General features: G+C 39.8%; 1 protein-coding gene across 1 annotated transcript in view; it reads right to left on the reverse strand.

Moving 5' to 3' along the window:
- Window positions 1-3,803: 3,803 nt before the first annotated feature.
- Window positions 3,804-21,541, reverse strand: part of LOC139743739 (testin-like) — a 44,648-nt gene continuing 26,910 nt past the window's right edge. The window contains exons 4-8 of the mRNA XM_071654192.1: window positions 15,087-15,416; window positions 13,793-14,062; window positions 5,986-6,201; window positions 4,965-5,123; window positions 3,804-4,053 (exon numbers count right to left, since the gene is read on the reverse strand). Of these exons, the coding sequence (XP_071510293.1) occupies window positions 3,862-4,053; window positions 4,965-5,123; window positions 5,986-6,201; window positions 13,793-14,062; window positions 15,087-15,416 (1,167 nt within the window). The 3' untranslated portion in view covers window positions 3,804-3,861. The remainder of the gene's footprint in view (window positions 4,054-4,964; window positions 5,124-5,985; window positions 6,202-13,792; window positions 14,063-15,086; window positions 15,417-21,541) is intronic.

A 21,541-nucleotide genomic window follows, 5' to 3' on the forward strand; every position in this document is an offset into this window, starting at 1 on the left:
AAGCAACACAGGATTGCTCAGTTATGAATTATGTTATTTGCACATGAAATGAGAAAAGTTGTTATACCTACTCAACATGAGCAAAACGGGACTACAATTGCAATAAACAAAGGAAAATTGCTGTATATTTCACATGTAGATGCATACAAAATGGGTAATGCAGTGTAAATGGATATGAACATACTTCATAAGTATGCGATCAATGTACCTTTTCAACAATAAACATAGCCGAAGATATACAACTGTATAATTAATTATATTACTGATATACAGCAATTGTCTATTAAACATCAGCTTACAGAAATTCTCCACGTACAATAACTGTAACTCCTAACAATGAAATACATGTACTGTCTATAAAAATCTGTAATCTGTCAATTCTGAAAATGTTGAAGACATCGCTTTAAAAGGCAGATAACGTTTGATTAGCAGAAAATAAGTGAAAAATGCATATGGCAATGACAGTGACGGCTACGACGACTCAACAAAACTACAAGAATTGGCTCTATTCATGTAATATCATGTGTTCATTGGTAGTCATGATCAGAAGCACATGCGATTGTGGATTTGAATAAATCTCGCAGCAATCAACCAAATTTGGGTAATTACGACCATGGAAGAAAACCTACACAATACATACATTTCCTCTGTTTTCAAGATTTGTTGACACTTTTGATTCAAAGTACATGAATTACCATTTTAAAATTTACTTTTCTTTTTCATCGTCATGAAATGACATGGTGTCAACTCTATGCAAGACAAAATGGACCCAAGGCACACCCTCCCCAGCTGTCTGTAAACCCATCACAACACAAGACACACACACATGCACAAAGCGTCTGAAGAGAAAGGCACTTTTCACTCACAGCATCATCAAGGATTAGTTGAAGTAATTGAAAACACGGCAGAGTTCTGATGAATTTGCTTTTGTATATTTTTATGTCTCCACGTTTATATTCTGCCACAGAAAACTCAATGGAATGATCGAAAGTTTGCATTTTCAATGGAAAGTAAATGCACCTTTTCAAGTGTCTTTGGTTATGATACAAGACATGCAAATGATACCCATACAACAGAAATGAATCAATGCAAATGATAACAGACTATCAGGGTGTACAGTAGTACTGGATAGCTCTCTTAGTGGGAATTAATGCCCTCAGTTAAATGCAATTACCGGCACTCACCTTTGCAGATATAACACATTAATATATGTGTGGGACTGAAGGCTTACATTTATGTCCATTTGATAAATCGACTTGACACAAAACTGAAGAAATATGGATCTTTTAAACACAGGGGGATTTACTCTGTAAACTGGAAGGGGGAAAAAAAAAGGACATCACTACAAAAAAGGAAAATATCCCTGGGTGTTGAGCTTAATGAACCAAGCAGCCCCATTGCCTTGACCAACCTTCCCTGGTTTTACCCCCTCACAAACACTACAGTGGGACGGGCTTGTTAGATGATGAACTGGCTGGGCAAGAAATTTAGTTTTCAACACATATCCTATGGCTCATAGATTTATTGAAATAAATACCCATGACATAGGAGTGATGTGAGTTTCTACAGAGCCACTGCTGGTCTCTGTAAGACAGTCCATAATCACAGAAGTTAACGCAACCGGCCCAAATTTCATACCCAAATTTTTGGCTCACTTCGTTGGAAACTGGGACATACTTAAGCCTACCACGAGGCTATCACGATGATCTAAAAGGGCTACAAACAAACACAAAAAGGGGGAGGGAAGAAGATATGCAAGGTGAGGAGCTTCCCAGAAGATATATGACATTCATTTGTGAAAGACTTTGTAAGAATGAATTGGTCAGGGAAGAATCACAGGAAAACAAACCAAACAACAGGAAGAGAGTGATCAATACAGATGAGTAGAAAAAAAAGAAAATAAGAAGCTTTTACAACATGCTATCCTATTCTGCACACTGCAATGCTCGCCACTTGCTATTTTGTTGCAACTGAAATGCAGCAAAGCTGTTGAAGTTTTCATCAAGATGATATATATGTTGTTTCATTTTATGTCTGTTTTATTTTTTTAAAGAGAAGAATTGTCTGCACAATACATCAAATATTTTGCATCCACGCAAATACTTTGTTCAGATTCAGCTCAACATCGCACAACAAAGCCTGCACCACAGCAAAGTTTCTTCACTGACTGTGTTTGTGAATATTATGCCCATTGTAATTTACACCTACGTTATGTCCTATCCCATTCCATGATTGTCTTCACCATGCTAATCTTGCTTTTAAATATTCACACTAAAATAATTTTTCTCGAAGAGGTATGCACGAAAGATGAAATGGAGTTGCTATTTCAAGTACTTGTAAATGGTTTTTGAGAGTGTAAATTATCAATTAAACAAACTACTTCCTTTGTTGGCTACAACTGCAACTGCTTCCTTTGTTGGCTACAACTGCAACTGCTTTTTGCACATATGAAATGACATTGTCATCTTGAAAAAGAGATCTTTATTTCAGTAGGAACTGTGAGACAACTTTCTCGAATAAAATACAACAAAGTGTTATATTTCTTTTTGTATATAGTGAAAATGATGGTCAATTGCTGAGAGTGACATCCTTTGGACGACATAGATGAGAACCTTTTTACATATATATAACGCTAACTAAAGATCTTGTTTGTTTTCAAGGATGTTTAAATTAAAGAGGAAGTTTCCTTGCGTATCAAAGTCGGAGAAAATGTTCAGAGAAACAAACACACACTCACACAATCCTTCTCAAGAATATAATTCTGTTCAATGTACATGGAATAGTAAATTTACAAAGCATGGTAAGAACGATAAATCTTGTTGTTAATTGAACTATTTCTCTCTCATTCCTATTGAAATACAACCCAGAGGAGTATACACACAGCATTTTAATTCTATGCTGTGGAAGAAATCGTTGATATGACAAAGGAGGGCTGTAGTTGTCTACCAATAGGAGACATTTTAAATGTTTGGTGTGGTCATATTGTCACAGCATACTCTTATGCAACAATACTGTGCTACCTTCAGCAATGCTAACAGTCTTGCTGATATAGAACATAATATCCATTACATAATATGCATGAGTTTTGGAAAATGCATTTCCATTGGTCGAAGGGAGAAAAAGATGCTTTCAAATGATAGAAGACATTTTTGAAGGACATACAGAAGAACAGGCTGTGTTCAAAGAGAAATCAGTTACAACAAAATGGAGATTTCTTCTTTTGTGGTTAGCATATTTGTGATCTATCGCCACTCTGTCACAAATTTCATTGGTCAGGAAGGACACAGTCGTCCTATGCTCCTCCCTCGATCCAAGGCAAGTCGGTCACCGAGCTTGAACAGTATCCTTGACAGCTGCAGTGAGCAGTGGGACTAAGAAGCTGCATAGCTTGGCATCAGTACAATCCAGCACTTGCCCCTCCTCTTGCTTCACAAAGAGACCAGAGCCATGCTATCCAAACACACCTAACTAGGTTTGCATTTCAACATCGAATAAATCTCTTTGAGTGCCAAATAAACAAACCTCTGAATGCACTCTAAATTTCTCAAGAAATGTTGTGACAACTAGGCTATTTAGTTTTCCTTCGTTGTTGTTGTTGACATAAACAATACTTCATGTAGAAAAAACATTTCCTAGTCTACTAGATAAATATTACTCTCTTTATTCTTGTTGGTCTCTAGGTGGCGCCATCACTTTCTCTGAACACAGAAAAAAACACAGCATGGGTGCTGCCCCTCAGCTTGGCAGAAGGGAGGAAAATGAGAAGACTGCATTTGCAAGGATTCCTTTTTTTTCTTTTTTCTTTTCAGGGGGAAGTGGGGATGCAATGGCGCCCTCATGGTTCACCTCTCAGCCTCTGGATTATCTCAGCAGCTGTTTCTTGCACTTGGAGGAGCAAAAGATGTACTGGGCCTTGGGGAGGAAGGACTTGCCCACCAGGGAGATCTTGCAGTTGGAGCAGCGGAAGCAGTCGTCGTCGGCGTGCCAGTGGTGGTTGCTGTGGCTCAGCCGCGGCACCCCCGCGGCGATCTTCATCCCGCAGCTTGTGCAGACCTGCATAAAAGGGTGCGAGACAGAATTACACGACGCAAATAAATGCCCGAGTTGTAGAAAAAAATGTAGGAAGGCACTTCCTTTGTTTGTTTGTTTGGGGTTTTCTTTTAATTCTAACTAAACTCAGTTCAACTCTCATTCATGGAACATAGAAGTCAGAGGTTATTGATGGACAACAGAATGTAAACAACACTTGCATATTTGAACATGCTTCAATTTTTTTCCCTAAAATTCATGATTTTCAATGTGGATGTAATTCACTGTTGTTCAGCACGTAACAACTGTTTTCATTCAAAAGAGTGAAAAACCCATCAAATTTTTGAAATTTCTCTAGACATACAATTCATACAGACGAATACACATATTTGTAGTTAGTATGCATAATGCACATAAATGGCAGAGCAGACAGATAGTTACTTGGTTATATAGATAGACGGACGGATGGATGGATGGATAGATAGATAGATAGATAGATTAACAGTTACATAAATATATAGATACATGGAAGATAACTGGAAAGATAGATGGATAGATAAACAGATAGATAGGTAAATGGATAGATGGAGATAGATAGATAGATTGATAGATAGATAGATATAGATAGATAGATAGGTGGTGGATAGATAGATACAGATAGATAGATAGATAGATAGATAGATAGATAGATAGATAGATTGATAGATAGATAGATGGATATATATATAGATAGATAGGTGGTTGATAGATAGGTAGATACAGATAGATAGATAGATAGATAGACAGATAGATAGACACATAGATAGATTGATTGATATATAGATAGGTGGTGGATAGATAGATAGATAGATAGATACATACATACATACATACATACATACATACATACATACAAACATACATAAGATATCAATGTATGGCACTCAGTCACTTACCTTGGCGAAGAGCTTTGAGTGGCAGTCCATGCAGTAGGGGTGACTGTCCTTAGCCACGTACTGCAGCCCACCAAGAGGTGTGTCACACTCAAAGCAGCAGAAGTGGTTCACGTGCCAGTTCCTGTCCTCTGCTTGGGTGTAGGAGAGTGCAAAGATGAGCTGTTGTGTGGAGATGGGAGACATAATGACAGAGAGCAAATAAGGGAAAAGCACTGGCTTACAAAAATTGCAAGAGTTTTTGATACTGTTCCTATCTGTATGCAGTCCCCATCTGTATGCAGTCCCCCACCCCCCCCCCCCAACAGGACTACATAAAGTGTTATTTCTTGTCACAGCAAACCCCCCTTATATAATTTTCTATCAAAGAAAAGCACTCAAATAAATTCTGAAAATAGAAATAAACAAGGATAACTGGTAGTAAGATCTCCTCACAAACTGCCTTTTCAATCAGCAAATTGAAAAAGCTTGTCTATATGAGGGAACATTATTCACTGACTTTGAATGTTCTTCATAGTATGCACATGCAAAGAGGAGCCCTTGAGGCTCAGTGGGACATGACCACAGACTCTTGATATTGAGGTACCTCATTTGCCAGCAGCAGTAGTTGTGCCCTTAGACAAGGCAATGCATCCTCATCTGCTTAGTCCATTGAGGACAGACTGATTTTGCTACAACACACATTTCCCATAGACATTTGCCCGAGTGTACTCGGGACTCGTCTTCAACAGGTTAACTTACTTAAGGTCCTCCGTCCTGTGGTGACTATCTTATTGGAATCTTAAGTGCTTCTTCAGTGACCGCATGAAATACAGGGGAACCTCCTTACGACGAGGACCCCAAAACCATGACAATTACATGGTTATATCTGGTTCCTCACTACATCAGAGTACAAAAGGAAAGGAATATGAAGAGTAAGGTACAGCAAAACCACCTCATAATAGAAGGGTTTCGTTAGATCCGACCTCTTTACAATGAGGTCCTACTGTAAATCCAAACACACTTCAACCTAGACTCCACGTACCTCATCGCAGGCAGCGCATCTGGGCTTGAGGGTGTCGGCGTAGTGGCGGCCGCAGTAGATGTTGTCTCCCTTGAAGAAGTAGATGAGGTCCACCAGCAGCTCGTTGCAGGTGGTGCAGCGGAAGCAGCCCGGGTGCCAGCACTTGTCCACTCCGGCCCGCTCGGCAAAGACGGCAACGTCGCCCCCGCTCATGTTTTCTCCGCACTTGACGCATTGCTGGGCAGATACAAAAATTAAAATGGAAATGGGACAGAAAAAAAAATTGATAGAGTTTCATTCATACAACATACTGCATCATACTGATGCATAAATATTGTTCTTGCTTCTTCCTCAATTTCAATACAAAAAACAAAATCATTAAAAACTAGAAAAGCACTCTGAGAGCGCAGACCTCCGCCAAGTATGCAGCTCATTTCCACCACTGATCTTATTCATCCATAGAGATATCAGCAAAGAGATTTTTCTCCTCCCCACCACTGGGGAAAATCTCTTTGGATATCAGTGATTTCCACCCATCGCCCGATTTCCCCATGTACATGTAGAAGCCTTTGTTACGTCATAAACCCTCAGCTGCACGGCGCGCCTTGCCCTAGCAGAAACTAGAGCACGCACTTTAGTGTGCGCATGCAAACCTCAAATACGCGCAGCCTGAACTCCCAAGTTCATCGACCCTACCTGCCAAAATATCAAAAATCCTTCATAAATTCCCCCCAAATTTTCGGATCACTACCAAAAGTTAATCGCTTGTTACTTGTGTCATTCTAATCCTTTCCTGCAAGTTTCATCTCAATCCGTTGACTACTTTTTGAGTTATTTTGCACACAGACAAACGAACGAACGAACAAACAAACTAACTAACTAACAAACCAACGGTAACAAAAATATAACCTCCCCCTTGGCGGAGGTAATAATCTGGATAACAGCTACAAGACAGAAGAACGGTGTGATGATAAAGTACAGTTGTGTATCATTGACTTAAGAAAATTTTACTTATTTTGGGAGTTTGAGTTCTGAAAAACAAATGCATTCATAATAAAACTGAAACAAATATCTGGGAGAAAAACCAAACTTCACATGTCTTGAAATGTCTGTAGTTTAATCACAATGATTCTAAAAGCAATGGTTCCATCACCACTATTTGACTTTCATCCATCCTACCACCACAGACGGGTCACGGAACGGGTTATTCCCTATAAAGCCAGATGGTGGAAACTCAACATGTGAAAAACTAAACAAAACAATATGCCAGTCTTGAAAAAAGGCTAAAGTCAGTTTACTTTCAAACTGCAGTTGTGCCTGCTGTTGATGGATGGGGCTGTCAGACCTGACACTTGGGACAACTGAAAGGAGTCGTGCCCTACAGATATCTCTCCTTATGGCTGTGTGGCATACCAGCACATGGGGGCGCTCCACATTATGCATAATTATAAAACGGGTCGCTGCAAATTGATATTGCTGTTATAAGCACAGTACATAAATACACTGGCCATGGTTTGAGGCATGCATTTCTGTGATTGCTGCATAACAACATGTGATAACTTCTTTTTCTTTTCTTCTTTTGTTTTGTGCTGCAGCAAGGAGTACAATTGGAGACAAATATTGAAAGATGTCTTGCTTGAATGAGGATGCAACCACTATGTCAAATACACATTTGAATAATGTTCCAGAAGGCTTTACGCTAGGTTAGGAATTGACAAAATCTTTCCCCTGACTCTGGGATGAATTTGGAGTGTGAGGCTAATTCATTGAGGATTCTATTGCCTAACACCTACAGGTATTTGAACATTCTTCCTTTTTATATTTTTTTTTCCAACAGATCAAAATTCTCAGCTGAGAAAGGGAACTACAATCACTTTGAGCCACTGTGATCAAAGTTGTCTACCATGTAGAATCTATTTTTACTGTCATGCTCACAGAGACATATTTTTAGGCTCTCATCTTTTATCATTATCAAATGAAATCTAGAGCCTAGATTCATGACACGATGCTATTGATCATTCACAATACCTGAATAAATGGGGACATTCGATAATCTGGGAATGCAACAGGTTGCTTTTGGCTACTGATCCACTTATTCGCATTTGATGTTACCAGCCCAGGACATTCTGATCTCATCTGAGAAATCAATTTCAACACACAGTATGAATGAATTGGCTGTAGGTGACTACATTGGTAGGAAAGGTTGCACAATCACACGTGCATAATTATCATTACGTTGAAACTCCTAAGACACTCTGCTCATACAGTCTGTTCTGGTGATATATGCCAGATAGACTTTAATTGCCTTTGTTTACAAAATGGCATCTATTTCTAGCCAAAACATATGCAAATCTGTCAAACTCCGCAAACAATCTGCAGAACCTCAACCAATTCATCTCTGACCTACTCTTAGTATAAAAGTTTGTGAGTTGACAGTTTACTAAATTAATGACTGGTAAATGAAATCTCTCAATACATGACCGGGGAACGAAAATAATATCTGTCATTCATCGCACAGACGCCTACATATCATTTGCCATTCTCTGTGTGGACATTGCCTGCATGGACAACAAAATTGTATTGATCATGGTTATCTTTACCACACAAATATTGGTCTGATATTAGTTGTCATGACCCATGAATAGATACTCAGTACAATGTCTCAAAGGGCTTGATTACCAGGTATTTCTGTCCAAAAGTACTTGTGTTTAACAAATTCAATCACTCTCCCCATCCCTATTATAACATATCTGATTACTAGTATACACACATACATTTCTTTTTTCTTGATTTTAGTCTAATATGCCGCACGTGTGGATTAAGACCTGTACTTTCCAAACAATCACCAATGACGCATCAAAGCCAATATCTGCTATGGCCCACTGATCTGATATCATGAACCATCATCAGGCTGAGTTGTTGGTGTTTGTGCTCACCAAACAGGATTACCCATGCCTGGAGGAGGACTCATCAATATCAAACAACTGTATATTAAACAGGATCACACTGAAGGGAGAGCCCACAGTCCTGTGTGGGGTTTGACAGATCAGATGCAAAATGGACGAATCTGTAAACAGGCACTTGGCACCTCAAATCATATTAGGGGGGATGATGTAGACAGAGGTACTGGAGTTAATCTGTTGTTGGACCAGATTGGGCATCCTTATGCCATCATGTATCACGCATGTTTAGTGTCCCTGGTGATGGTGGTGATGGTGGTGATGGTGGTGATGGTGGTGATGATAGTGATGATAGTGATGACAGTGATGATGATGATGATGATGATGGTGATAATGATGATGATGATGGTGATGATGGTGATGATGATGATGATGATGATGGTGATGATGGTGATGGTGATGATGATGATGATGATGATGATGATGGGGGGGGGGGGGCAGTTGGGTGGTGAGTGTGGGGCCTACAATGATTTCAGAACACCTGATTGAGCTTTCTCATTTTCTTATGAAAGGCAACGTTATTCTTCATACAAAATATATGGGGGAAATGAATAAAGAGCTTTGTCCCTGCTATCACTGTGATTAAACTGATGATAGACTATTCTCTACAAAGAAAATAAATAAATCAAATAAGTTAAAATATTGTGACTTGTGATAGCTTCCATTTAAAAAGAATCTTATAAACAATGAGTACAAATACTCTGCATTTTTGTTAGAATATCAAGGGAGAGTAGACTGTTTCAGAGAAGTGTGCATATGTTTCTAACAGAAATGTACGAACTACATTTGGGACATCATATTTGATGCAATGTACTATCTTTTAATGCCTATTTGCAGATCTATTAAAAGACAAGGAAATTTTTAATTGCACTGTAGTCCCCACGATGGTAAGGCTATAGTAGGGATGTCATAGCAACTGTAATGTAAATATTTTATTTTCTTATTTTTTCCCCCTCTGGCTTATTTGAAGAAATGTAAAAACAAGGAACTTGATTGATCACACAGATGGTTGCTATTTGAAGAAAGGAGACCACTAATGACTGTTTTCTGAGAAAACATTGGTGCGTCACTGAACAGGGAGATATTTAAAAAGCTGCTAGGTGTCTCCTGTCACCTTTATGCGCGATCGACCAATTAATTCCACATCAAATGGGCATCAAGTAACACACATAAACATTGTGAGGCAACTGGTGACATCACAATCCCCACCGAATGGGCAGCGGGCAAAACTGTGACACGCTGATCTGCGGTTCACACGCATCGATTTGGCACTTTCCAGACGACGGTGTGAGTGAACTTTCACTCAAATACATTTCAAATGATTCTACTCGGGTAGATTTTTCCCAAAATAGTGCAAACAAAAGATGATTCTAGTCATAATGGCGTTTACAGAAACAGACCGAGATTGTGGCTGAATTTAGATCATGACTGGGCCATCTGAAGCAAAGAAATTACTAACCCCAAGACGTCAGACGTAATGCCTGACCACCACAGCAGGTGTTAGGAATTTGTCAAGTACAAGCCCACATTGAGTGAGTTAATAATTAACCTCTAGATACAGTGTCATACAATCTGCAGCTATTTCCAATTCCATGCAAAATGCATCCCTGGTAATGAAAGGCTGTTAATCAATTTGCAGTGTTTATTGTCTTCTCTCTCTTTTCTTTGGGGGGGGGGGGGGGGGTAGCATCAGAGAGGATGAGTCATAGAGTTAAATAATTTGTATACATGTATGCAGTTGTTGTTTTTTGCTGACCGAAAGAAACTCTCCTTATATCTCAAAATATCCATCATGACACATTTGTCTTTTCAGTTACTAATCTAGCATCAGAGCAAATGAGAATATATTTATATACATATTTTTTTTGTGCTATCTAACATGCAATGCCTATATAACATATGTATTACGGATGGATATATGGTTCAAGGCCATGGGGAACATTGCATCTGTTCTCATACAATGTCTAATTTATCCTCTCCCAGTGGGGCATGAGCTAGCAGGCAGTTCATCTGATGACTCAAGTGGGGCAGTAATAGCAAGTACAAACTAGATTAAATCTAGCAAGACTATTACAATCTGTCTCGAAATATTGAGTAAATATATAAATACAAAAGTGGCAAGCTCAGGCTCTTCATGTATTCATCAGCAGTAGGCCTTGATTCCACTGTGTTTGGTTTAGTGTGTTTGTGATTCTGAGAATTCCGAGAAATATGTTACAAACATCAGATATATTTGTATATTTGGAGACTTGTTATTTACAAGTGTCTTCACTTCCTGGTTGTCTCAAATTTCTTCATGGCCTCCATGTAAACGCATGTCATGTTATGATTTACTCAAGTTACATTTACATGCATCTTTTACAATTATTTTATCTAAATGAATAACATGAATGAAATAAATCAACTGAACTGAAGGGTATCGAGAAGAGGAGAGTTTATTTGTAGGAGATGCTAATCATATTCTGCCCCCTCCACCTTTCAAACAAAACAAACAAAACAAAACAAAACAAAACAAAACAAAAAATCTGTAAAAGAACTAGACATCATGAGTTTCTATTTGTGAAGCAGAGCTTAAAATTGGTTTTGATGCTTGGTGGGTAAGCAGGATATTAAAATGGTTTTATTTTCACCATCTCCTCCTGTTTTGAATGTAAATGGTAGCAAAGTAGAGGAAATTGATCTACGGCAGGAGGAGTCAACGATTTGCTGCTATCTTTGGCATTACTGATAGAAAGTGCACTTTCCAAAGCAACCCTTATTGGAAAGACAGTGGTTAAAGTCTATTCTACATATATCCCATATAAATGACAAATGAGCAAAACTTTTGTTTTTGCTCATTTTTCATTTATATCAGATATGTATTTCTGGTAAGAGTCCCATTGTTTATCATACATATTCAAAAAGTTGCATCTCTTCTGTGATCCTTCACATTTCATATATGATATTCATATATGATATTCGTTCTTGAAAAAAAGAAAATGTATGTAAGATCCAAACGTTACGAATATTAGCTGTGTAAATGACTATGTAAGTATTTTGTTGATTTGTTGATTTGTATTGATTTTGAAATGCAGAAATAAAAACTGAACTGAACTGAACTGAACATTTATCCCCTAGTTAACCCGTTCCATACGGGAACCTGGCGGCCTGTGTATTAAGTCGATGGGGATTTCAGAATTCGGTACGGAACGGGTTAATTGCTATCCTTTGGGGTTTATGGAAGGTAAAAGTAAACTTCTGACCATACAGGCATCAAGAAGAAGGGGTTTCAGGGACGAACACTGTACAAGGGTTTTCTGTAGTTCAGTTGGTAAGAGCACTGGTCTAGCAACTAGAGGTCTCAGGTTAGAATCGCATGGGAATCCAATTTGTGGATGTGGTACTATGGGACTGACAGGAGTAGTGACACTTGGAGAATGCAATTAGGGTTTAATTTTTTTTTGTTGCACTGTTTTTCTTTATTTTAAAAAAGTCACATGGTGACTGTGACAGGCCAAGGAGCGAATAGGGGGTGGGGTGGGGGAAGGGGGGACCTCGCTACAGGCAGGCAGCAGCGTCTTGTCACCCAGATTTCTCTTCGGGGAGCCTAATTAGTGCTCGGCCGCCACCACACTGACTGACAGGTACACGCAGTGGTGGCAGGGAATTAGCCAAACCTGCTGCAGAAAACAGCCACGGGGCATTGCATTCCCACACTGTGCAAGTAACACAGCCGATATCTGTCTGGCTGGTGCAATGGCAGGAATAAGGGCACTTATTCAATGAGTACTGAAAACATACGGAATGTGCTTTCTAAATAGAAGAATAGCATTTTTGGTCAAAAAAGAAGAAGAACATTATGCCGCATGAAGGAGGAAGGGCAAATGAGAGTTGAAGAATGTATTTCTTTGCCAATACATATAACCTCTAAAAGAAAGAAATTATGAAGGAAGTCAGGTAAAATACAGCAGATTTGTGCCCACAAAGGGTATAGTATCCTCATTCATATACCCGAGTATATTGTGCACATATAGGTCTCCTTCGACCTGATAAAGACCATGGATATGAATCCCAGTTGACTGTTCCACTGGATGAGTGCTGACTGTGGCTGAAGAGGCTGATGTGAATACCCTTCCCATCTAATCTACCATTCCTACAGAGTCACAAGTATAGGTGCAAATTAGGATGGGAAGTGTTTCACCTCAAGGAATGCATATGACTTTGAAAACTTGCCAAGAGATGAAACAACATGTGTTCATGAACACAAATGGCAATGGCACAGAAAGATACTAGTATCTAATCCAGGGATATCTGCGGGCAATGAGACAAATCTTGTTACAAGACAGGACGTAGACTTGCCCTGTTGCTACTACCAAAACACCTGTCTCTCACTACTCTATATAAAAAATAATATGCATCAACAGTCATGAAATCAATGACCAGTAGGCAATGGTATTCTTTCCAGAAAAAAAAAAACAGACTAAAATTCACTGCAAAATTTGAAGTTGTAAATCATTAAAGACCTGCAAATATTCATATGATTTCTTTACTGACAACACCAGGGGGGGAAAAATATGACATAGGACATAGATTTACCCTGCTGCTACTAACAAAACACCGGTCTCTCAGTACTATATCTAAAAAATAATTTACACCAACAGCCATAAAATCTATAACCAGTAGGCAAAAAAAAAAAAAAAAGATAAAAGAAATTCACTGCAGAATTTGCTGTTGTACACTATGAAGAACTTGCAGTAATTCATATGATTTCTTTACTACATCAAGGGGAAAAAAAAAGTGACATCTAGGAATAAGGGCGTGTTACCTAAGACTACGTGTCAGGCGCCTCCCACCTCTGCCTTCTCTCCTTCACCTCTGACTCGTCTTACCCATTTCGAACTCGACGTCGAGGAGGCGGAGGCCGTGGAAGCCGTCGGTGAAGGTGGGACATCGGTGCCAACGCCCTCGCTGGTCATGTGCGGCCTGCCGCCGTTGTCCAGTTGGCCCGGCGCCGGGGGCGGCCAGTACTCCTGGTCGGTGCCCACAGAGGCGTCGGTGCCCACGCCCACGGCGTGGTGACTGGGAGAGCTGCCCACGGAGCTGAACCCGTTGGGGGCGGGGCCGTCTCCAATTGCATCGGGGGCTCCTGGGTGTGTGTCCTGTGGGTGGGGGGAGGAATGATTTGCAGCCATCTTTTGATGACACCTTCTGTCATAATGTGCAATCAAGACTGTTTACTCTCTTTACATATTTCACTACATTTTTTTTCTCATGGGATGTCTCATTGTAAGTTCATCAGTGCACAACTGGAAAAGAAATATGCATAAAAATGGATATCTCTCCGAAATTCACAACTATTTTTGTTCTGATCTAAACGAACAGTGCAGTTGTTACAGTGAAAGTTAGAGAGATGCATTTCTCAAAGTTTCTTACGGTTTTGTCACAGGATTAAAGGAATCAAAGAATGGATGTTACTAGGAATATTGACCCTTGAACAAAAGAGAGCTAGTCTTAAATTGCCGACTGAGCTGGCAAAATCAGTAAGTTTTGGACTTGTCGGGAATATATGCTTGAAAAGTTAGGCTTAAGACTGCAAGTTGTTTCTTCTTTTTTTTACCAGTTTGGACATTTTGTTTTGGCAAGATGCAGTTATTTCAATGAAACTGGGGCACATCATCCATTCTCACTGTCCTAAGCGCAGCTGCGGAGGATATAAGATAATTGGGTCAAGAATTGGGTAGCACTTGTTTCACCACCTTTTACAAAAATGCTGTGGGCTACTGTTGTAAGACTGATTGTAAATAGAGCTGTCAGTCCTGCTGATTAGATTATGATAGCTACACAAGGTTAATTCAAATGTTTCCATGTTTCATGCCTACTATGGCATTCATTGTTACCAATTGCACTCTTACTCAAAAGTTGGTCTAACATGTTCTGTTGCTAGTCTAGAGTAGAAACCACTTTGTAGTGAAGTGCACTTTCACTTTTTGCTATACCCACACTATATCAAGATATCCCATGATACTTGCAATGGGGAGAACTTTTGTATAGACTATAAAGGTCTTCTAAAGTTGACGTAAGGTGATTGGCAAATTTATGCAAAGCCATGGATGATCATGTGCTACTTGGCTCAACCAGTAGTACGTACCCCTTGGGTTTGAATGGCCACTTACAACATCATACCTTCTTTCCCGGTTTTGGAGCCACAGGTGGACCATGGGCGTCGTGGGCGTCGTGGTCGCCGGAGGTCGGAACCCCGCTCAGCTGGAACTGGCTCCCGGCGGACCGTGCCTGCACGGGTTGCACCTGACCGATGCCCACCGCGTTCTCCTTGAATTCCTTGACAAAGTCCTCCATATCCTTCACCTCCTTGTCCGAGAGGTTCTGGCACAGCTCCGGCGCCTGGTCGTGGGCCGGGAGCTGGATGTGCATCTGCTTGTTGCGGGACTCCGCCCCCTCGGTCCCCTCGATGGGCTGGGCCTCCTTGGGCAGCATCTCCATGTACCGGGTGGCCTGGGAGAGAGATCAGAGCAAGAGAAAGATGGAAGGGAAGGACAGATAATAAGACAGATGATAACGGACAATTTTTTTTTGGTTAAAATTCTGGTTTGATAAAGCTTGTAGATATTACCATATGGACGGCTCATTTCCTGAGGGGCATATAAAGCTGTCCATGTAGAGATGGAGTTAATGAAAGTTTGCTTTAATAAGAAGTGAAGATGAAGTGTATTTCAGTATGCGATATTCTTCTCAAGTGAAGGGAAAGGAAAACATTTTCACTGCACATTTCTTTACCTTCACAAAAGCTCTCTCTAAAATGCATCATAATCTATGTATGTCTGTCATGCATGTCTGTATTTTCAAGTAATCAGACACAACGTGTTGCCTTATTCTGCAAGGGATATCATCTTGCAAATTACCCTCTCCTGATGTGGTAAGGCATCACAAAACAGGAATTAATGGAATAACATGTATACCTTTCATTGTAAAAAAAAATGGTAAAAGAAAATACACTAACATTACACATTTCTATGCTTGAAAAATCTGAGTATTGTAAAGTAAAATCATTTTCTGCTCACAGACTGACATACTGACAAAATAGGAGTCACAGCATGTACATATTGTATTCATGTTGTTCCTCTGACGTGATGGCGATGTAATCCGTCCCAGTAACGAGCATGGCACAGTCAGGGATGTATGTCATACACGACTATTCATCGAATATGGACTGCATATCATTCACTCAATTTTGCCAATGCAATTACATTAAGTGCACAAGATATAGAATAGATGCAATGATATCTACAGTATACTTGGAGTGCACATGAGTCCAGTCCACTTCTTGCCCATAATCAAATGAGTTAAGGCTATTTGCTGCACTCTCTGGTCGAAGCACAGTGCTCGCAATTTTCCGACAGACATATCTATTTCAGATTTGCAAACATGAGACAGATCTCCTTGCCATCAATTCTTCTTCCTACCAGTAAAGGCGTCTAAAAGAGTCGGCTGAGATTTACCAGTGTTTCAAGTTTGGGTCACAAAGGGGAAGGTTAGCTGTGCAAAAACAAGAAGATGAAAACACATATGAAAAAAGAAATGCTACAAATATATGCTCCCCTCCCTCCCCCCCCCCCCAAAAAAAAAGCTAACTAACTGATTTTGCATAGCCAGCCATATTTAAGACAGTTCTCATCTTGATTTTCATATATGTCCAGTTTGCACAAATGGAAGTAATAAGTCATGACATGACTGTACTTTTTGCTTTACATTTATTTTCAAATTATTATCATGATTGATATCATTTCAGTTACACTTTGATATTATTTCAGTTACACTTTGTAATCATCCCACCCCCAAGCAATGAGCATGACGTGAGTTGTAGACACAGACACTGAATTCACAAGAGTGAACAGGTCAGGGAACTGTCTCCGCATTGTGTTTGTACACTAATCTCCTTGTGCACACAGCATTCATACAGGTGTGTTAATTCGCCCCAGTATTCAAATGCATGCCAAACACTGTGGTTTGTCTGGACCCTCACAGTAGGCCCTATCATAGCCAAAGTTCAAGGCAACGGGAGTGTCTGCTCCCTTCGCTGCAGCGAGACATTCAGCCGTGTTTACTGCGTAGCCGGCGGCGCACACTGCATACACAGCGCCGCACCGGTTGTGCCAAATATTTCAAATCTACCCAGATTTCTCTGTGCAGTACAAACATGAATAATAAATCAGCAACTTTGATTGCTAGACTAAATATAGAATGGTTGACTCTCAACAAAGAAGCATGCGCCATTTAAAGGCTGCCTACTGGATTTTGCACACTTCTTGTTTCTTCAATATCTGAAGAACGGCTAACAAAATTGTGGAGTATATGTATATGCCGAGTTTTTGTATCATTCTGCCCACATCAGATAAGAGATAGCAAAATGAAAACTTATTTATGGGAGAGGAAAGGGCTGTTCGTGGCAACCTGCCAGATTCTTTTTTTGCTTTTGTTTTTTTCTCTCTCAAATCTTCAGCTGAACGCAAAATTTAAGCAGAGGAATATTTGTCACTGGTTTTGGGCATCTTCACGATTCATTTTACAAGGGAACAAACACTATAGCCATAAAGGAGGATGCGTGTTATAGAATCTAAGGACAGGTAATCATTCAATACCCACATCCACTGTAAGTTTCTGGATCAGAATGAGATGGAAATCTAACATGCTTGATATATAAAAATCTGAATCAATAGCCTCTTTGCGACACTACTTTGGTGATAGGTCATGGCAATTTCTAATTCAGTTTGGAAACCACAACAACGAGCTGATGTTCATTACATCATGAACATTACATCATGAACATTAGCATTTTTTTTTTCAGATCACGAGCATAAAAAAAAATAACAGTTCAAAGATTTCGATTCTGTCGTAATATCTGCAAACAACTCAAAGAGACATAAGTGTAAAAAGTCCTGATCATGCCCTGAGAGTGTGGTACTGATGAAAACAAACCTTGAAACCCAAAGGAAAAGAAGAAATTGATTGCACATGAGATGGAAATAGGGAGAAGAACATGTAACAAATGTAAAGAGAGGAGGACGAGGAGGACGAGGATGAGGAGGAAGAGGAGGAGGAGGAGGTGGACAAGAAGAAGAAGAAGAAGAAGAAGAAGAAGAAGAAGAAGAAGAAGAAGCCGCCTTTAGGCGAGACTATAATGAGAGGTCAAGAGGTCAAACGTGAAGTGGGCGATTTACTGTTCTTCGGTTTCTAGGTGTGTGGCAGAAGCAAATCTGGCTCTACATTATCAGGAAGAAGGAGCCCTATATAAATCGCATACTCTGGAAGTCTATTAAGAGAAAAGCTGATGTCAAGAAGATAAAAGTGAAGTATGGGGGGAAAAAAACATGATAACAAACTTAGCCTGAGACTGGCATCTGACTAATTTCACCTTTTATCAAAAAGTAGAAAACAATAGTAGAAACCCAAAATGACATGGTGACAGGGGCCATAGAAATATGAGCTTCATCATTATGGTATGAAAATCCATCACTCCAATGACTGGCCCAGCTTATAGCAGAATTTGGATTTGGATTTGAAATGATGAACATCTACAAGCAACATCCAAACAGATAGGCATTTCCTTGAAATCTACCTTATCTATTTTGGGGAGCACAGTTACAAGGCCAGTTTTAATATAGAAATGGTATCTGATTGGGACTTTTCTTCGTCATCACATTTTTAGTTTAAGTCCCAAATAATATACAAACCTTACAATTTCCTCAAACTTGACTGCAGGTCACACTACTGATACAGAGCACTGCCAATTACTGGTATATTTATGTTTTTGATACTCTAGTTTCCTCTGGTAATCCAGTCAGTGATATGCCCCTTTAAACATGACACCAATACATAAATAATGAATGCCAAAACAACAATCTGGAATGCTACATTTCAATATTATCAAAGACTATACACACAGACAAATATGTACAATCTAAAGATAGAAGTGCTCATTGCCTTTCATACGGAGGCATATCATGGTTAACAGTATGATCATGCTTAACAGAACCTCTCTTTAATAGTGCACCCAATGCCATTACTAAAATTGCTTCCATCTTATCTATGAATCATACATCTCTCCAATTCATTTTGATGATTTAATGATAGATGTTTCAAATTACTGTTGATTCTAAAATGAAAAGTGGAGAACCACAGTGCTCTACGATGTATTCTCTCTTCAAACAGTGGACTAAAAATCTCCATCGGGATTTGTTTCTTAATGCTGAGGCAACCCACATTAAATGCACATTCTCTTTACAACTGAGAAATTTCACTAGTCTGTGTTTCGTTCCGGAACAAAATAATATGGCAATAGTCTAGTATATATTTCAATCTAATATCCTGACTGATATGAAACATTAATGAAAATGGATGACTCTTTCACGCCAGTGTGACTGGCTCCGGCCTTAATATCGCTGCAGTGCGACAGAAATATTGTCGATATCCTGCTTGATTCAATGCATCGCTAATGTTAACCTGACATTTTTCCAATATTCCTGGCTGTACCTTCATATCATGTGCTGCTGGAAGTCGGATCTCTCTCTAAGTCTAAATAGGACAAATAGACCTTGAAACAAATTCCGACAGATAAGTACCCTCGCAGTTGCAGAGGAGTTACGCCATTCACCCTAATGACAACTACCGAAGGCCAATCATACCATGGCATTAGGTGAGATTGTCATTTGATATGGCTTAATGCTGTCTGGGGCCTGACATGTAGGATTCCATAAAAACATATCGAAACACTCGGTCGAACATCTACATCGAGGCACACGCATGCAGCTTTTGCAACGCTCGTTCATAAGAGTAGTTAAACCTAACCCTTGCCTACAATTTACGCTGCATGAAGCAACTAACTGCTCACTGTCATTTAACTGTCTATCCTTTAAATAAAAAATGAATTAATATTGATTAGAATACACAAATTTGCCATATACCAAACATTTGCAATCCATTGATGTCCAAATGATGCCAACATCTCACACTCCTGTCCAGATTAATCACTAGTCCAGGAAAGTGTAATCTAACAAAGCAAAACAAGATGACACAATAAAGTTAAAAAAAAAACACACAACAACAACAGAAATAAAACCATAAAAAACACCACAAATACTGGAATTTCATTTATAGGTCAAAGTTCAAAAAATATATAAGAACAAAAAAAGGGTGGAGATAGAATCACTCTAGGCCTGGAAATGACTTTGTAAACAATTCTGATAATGCCCACGGCACCACTGCTGTACAAGCAAAGACACTTAAACAAAAACAAGAGGTAAAAAAAGAAAGGCGGAGGAAGAGATCATGAGAGAAGAGCTTCTAGCTTAATGGAAGATTTTTCCCATCTATGATAGATGGGAAGATATCTGAAGCACCTAGTGCGAGACAAACAAAAAAAGGGGGGGAACAGAAGAAGACCAGCGTGGAAATTGCATCAGGCAGATTCTCTCAGGGACGATGAGGACTGTTGTCCCTCGTCGGGCTAAACAGTATTGTATATATTTTCGGACGGCCGTTTACCTCTCGCGGGATAAACAACGAGAGAGATTGACAAAGCGAAAACACAGGAGGAGTGGAAGGGAAGGGAGAGTTGATGTTGAGGATGACCCCCCCTCTAGTTTTAATAGCTGGGCCTTTAATGTTTGTCCTCCCACATCGGAGGACGATGTATATTTGCGTAGCCATGGATGGAGAAGGGTTCAAGCCAAGTACAAGTGATGAGGATGATAAAGATGTTAGTAGGTGGCCCTTTAATGGATGCATGAGTTAACCATTCAATTAACAGAGTGCAGCATTTCTCATTCTGTTTGGAAATGTCTGAATTTTTTTTCCTTTGGGTGGGGAGAGGGTTAAGACTAATAATCATAATCATCATGCACGTTTGCTTTATACATCGGCTGATTGCATCTCATTAGATCTTGATCGTGAGGGATGTGCCATTTAAACATGAGCAGAATTCAAATTCACCAAGTTGTTTTCCTGTAGGCAAACCATCTAGGGCATATATTGATATTATACGCTGAAACCCAGTTTGTTGCGCTAAAGCTTCCCTTGCGCTGATTTTGTCCGTCTGTCTTTCTGTCTCCCTGTTTTTCTTCTCTCAAACAAGAAGGATGCAGCCTATATGCGAATGCCTAGATGTCATCAGCAAGAGTCTCAAATCGCGGACTCTTCCAAACATCCCCTCGGATAGAGTTTCGGTCTTGGGAGTGCAGTCGGAAAACAGCAACCCCATCTGCAGGCGGCAAAATGCAGGCTGGCTGCACAGCGCAGATAAACACAATTTTGTCGAGAGACACTTTACTCGTCCATTCCCATCTCCTGAATCTATGAGCGTGTTTCTACTGAGAGCACCTCACATCCCTGGCATCGCCACGAATTTTGTCCAACGCAGCACCTCGTATTTTACGACCACTCGAGCTGTTTCTACTGAGCGATAAAATACGAGGTGATGCAAAGGTGACGTGCAAATGCGGCGATTCCGGAAGTCAGGTATTTTTAAGTCACAGATTTGGGTCACGCGCGCACTGCCTGTTAATACGATCCGAACCCTGCCTGCTTTGCTACAACTGCGTCGGCTATTTTTTGATTAGCCATTT

Source organism: Diadema antillarum, unplaced genomic scaffold, assembly GCF_040938485.1.
Source record: "Diadema antillarum isolate AM-2024a unplaced genomic scaffold, OU_Dant_1.0 seq00001104_RagTag, whole genome shotgun sequence".
Lineage (NCBI taxonomy): Eukaryota > Metazoa > Echinodermata > Echinoidea > Diadematoida > Diadematidae > Diadema > Diadema antillarum.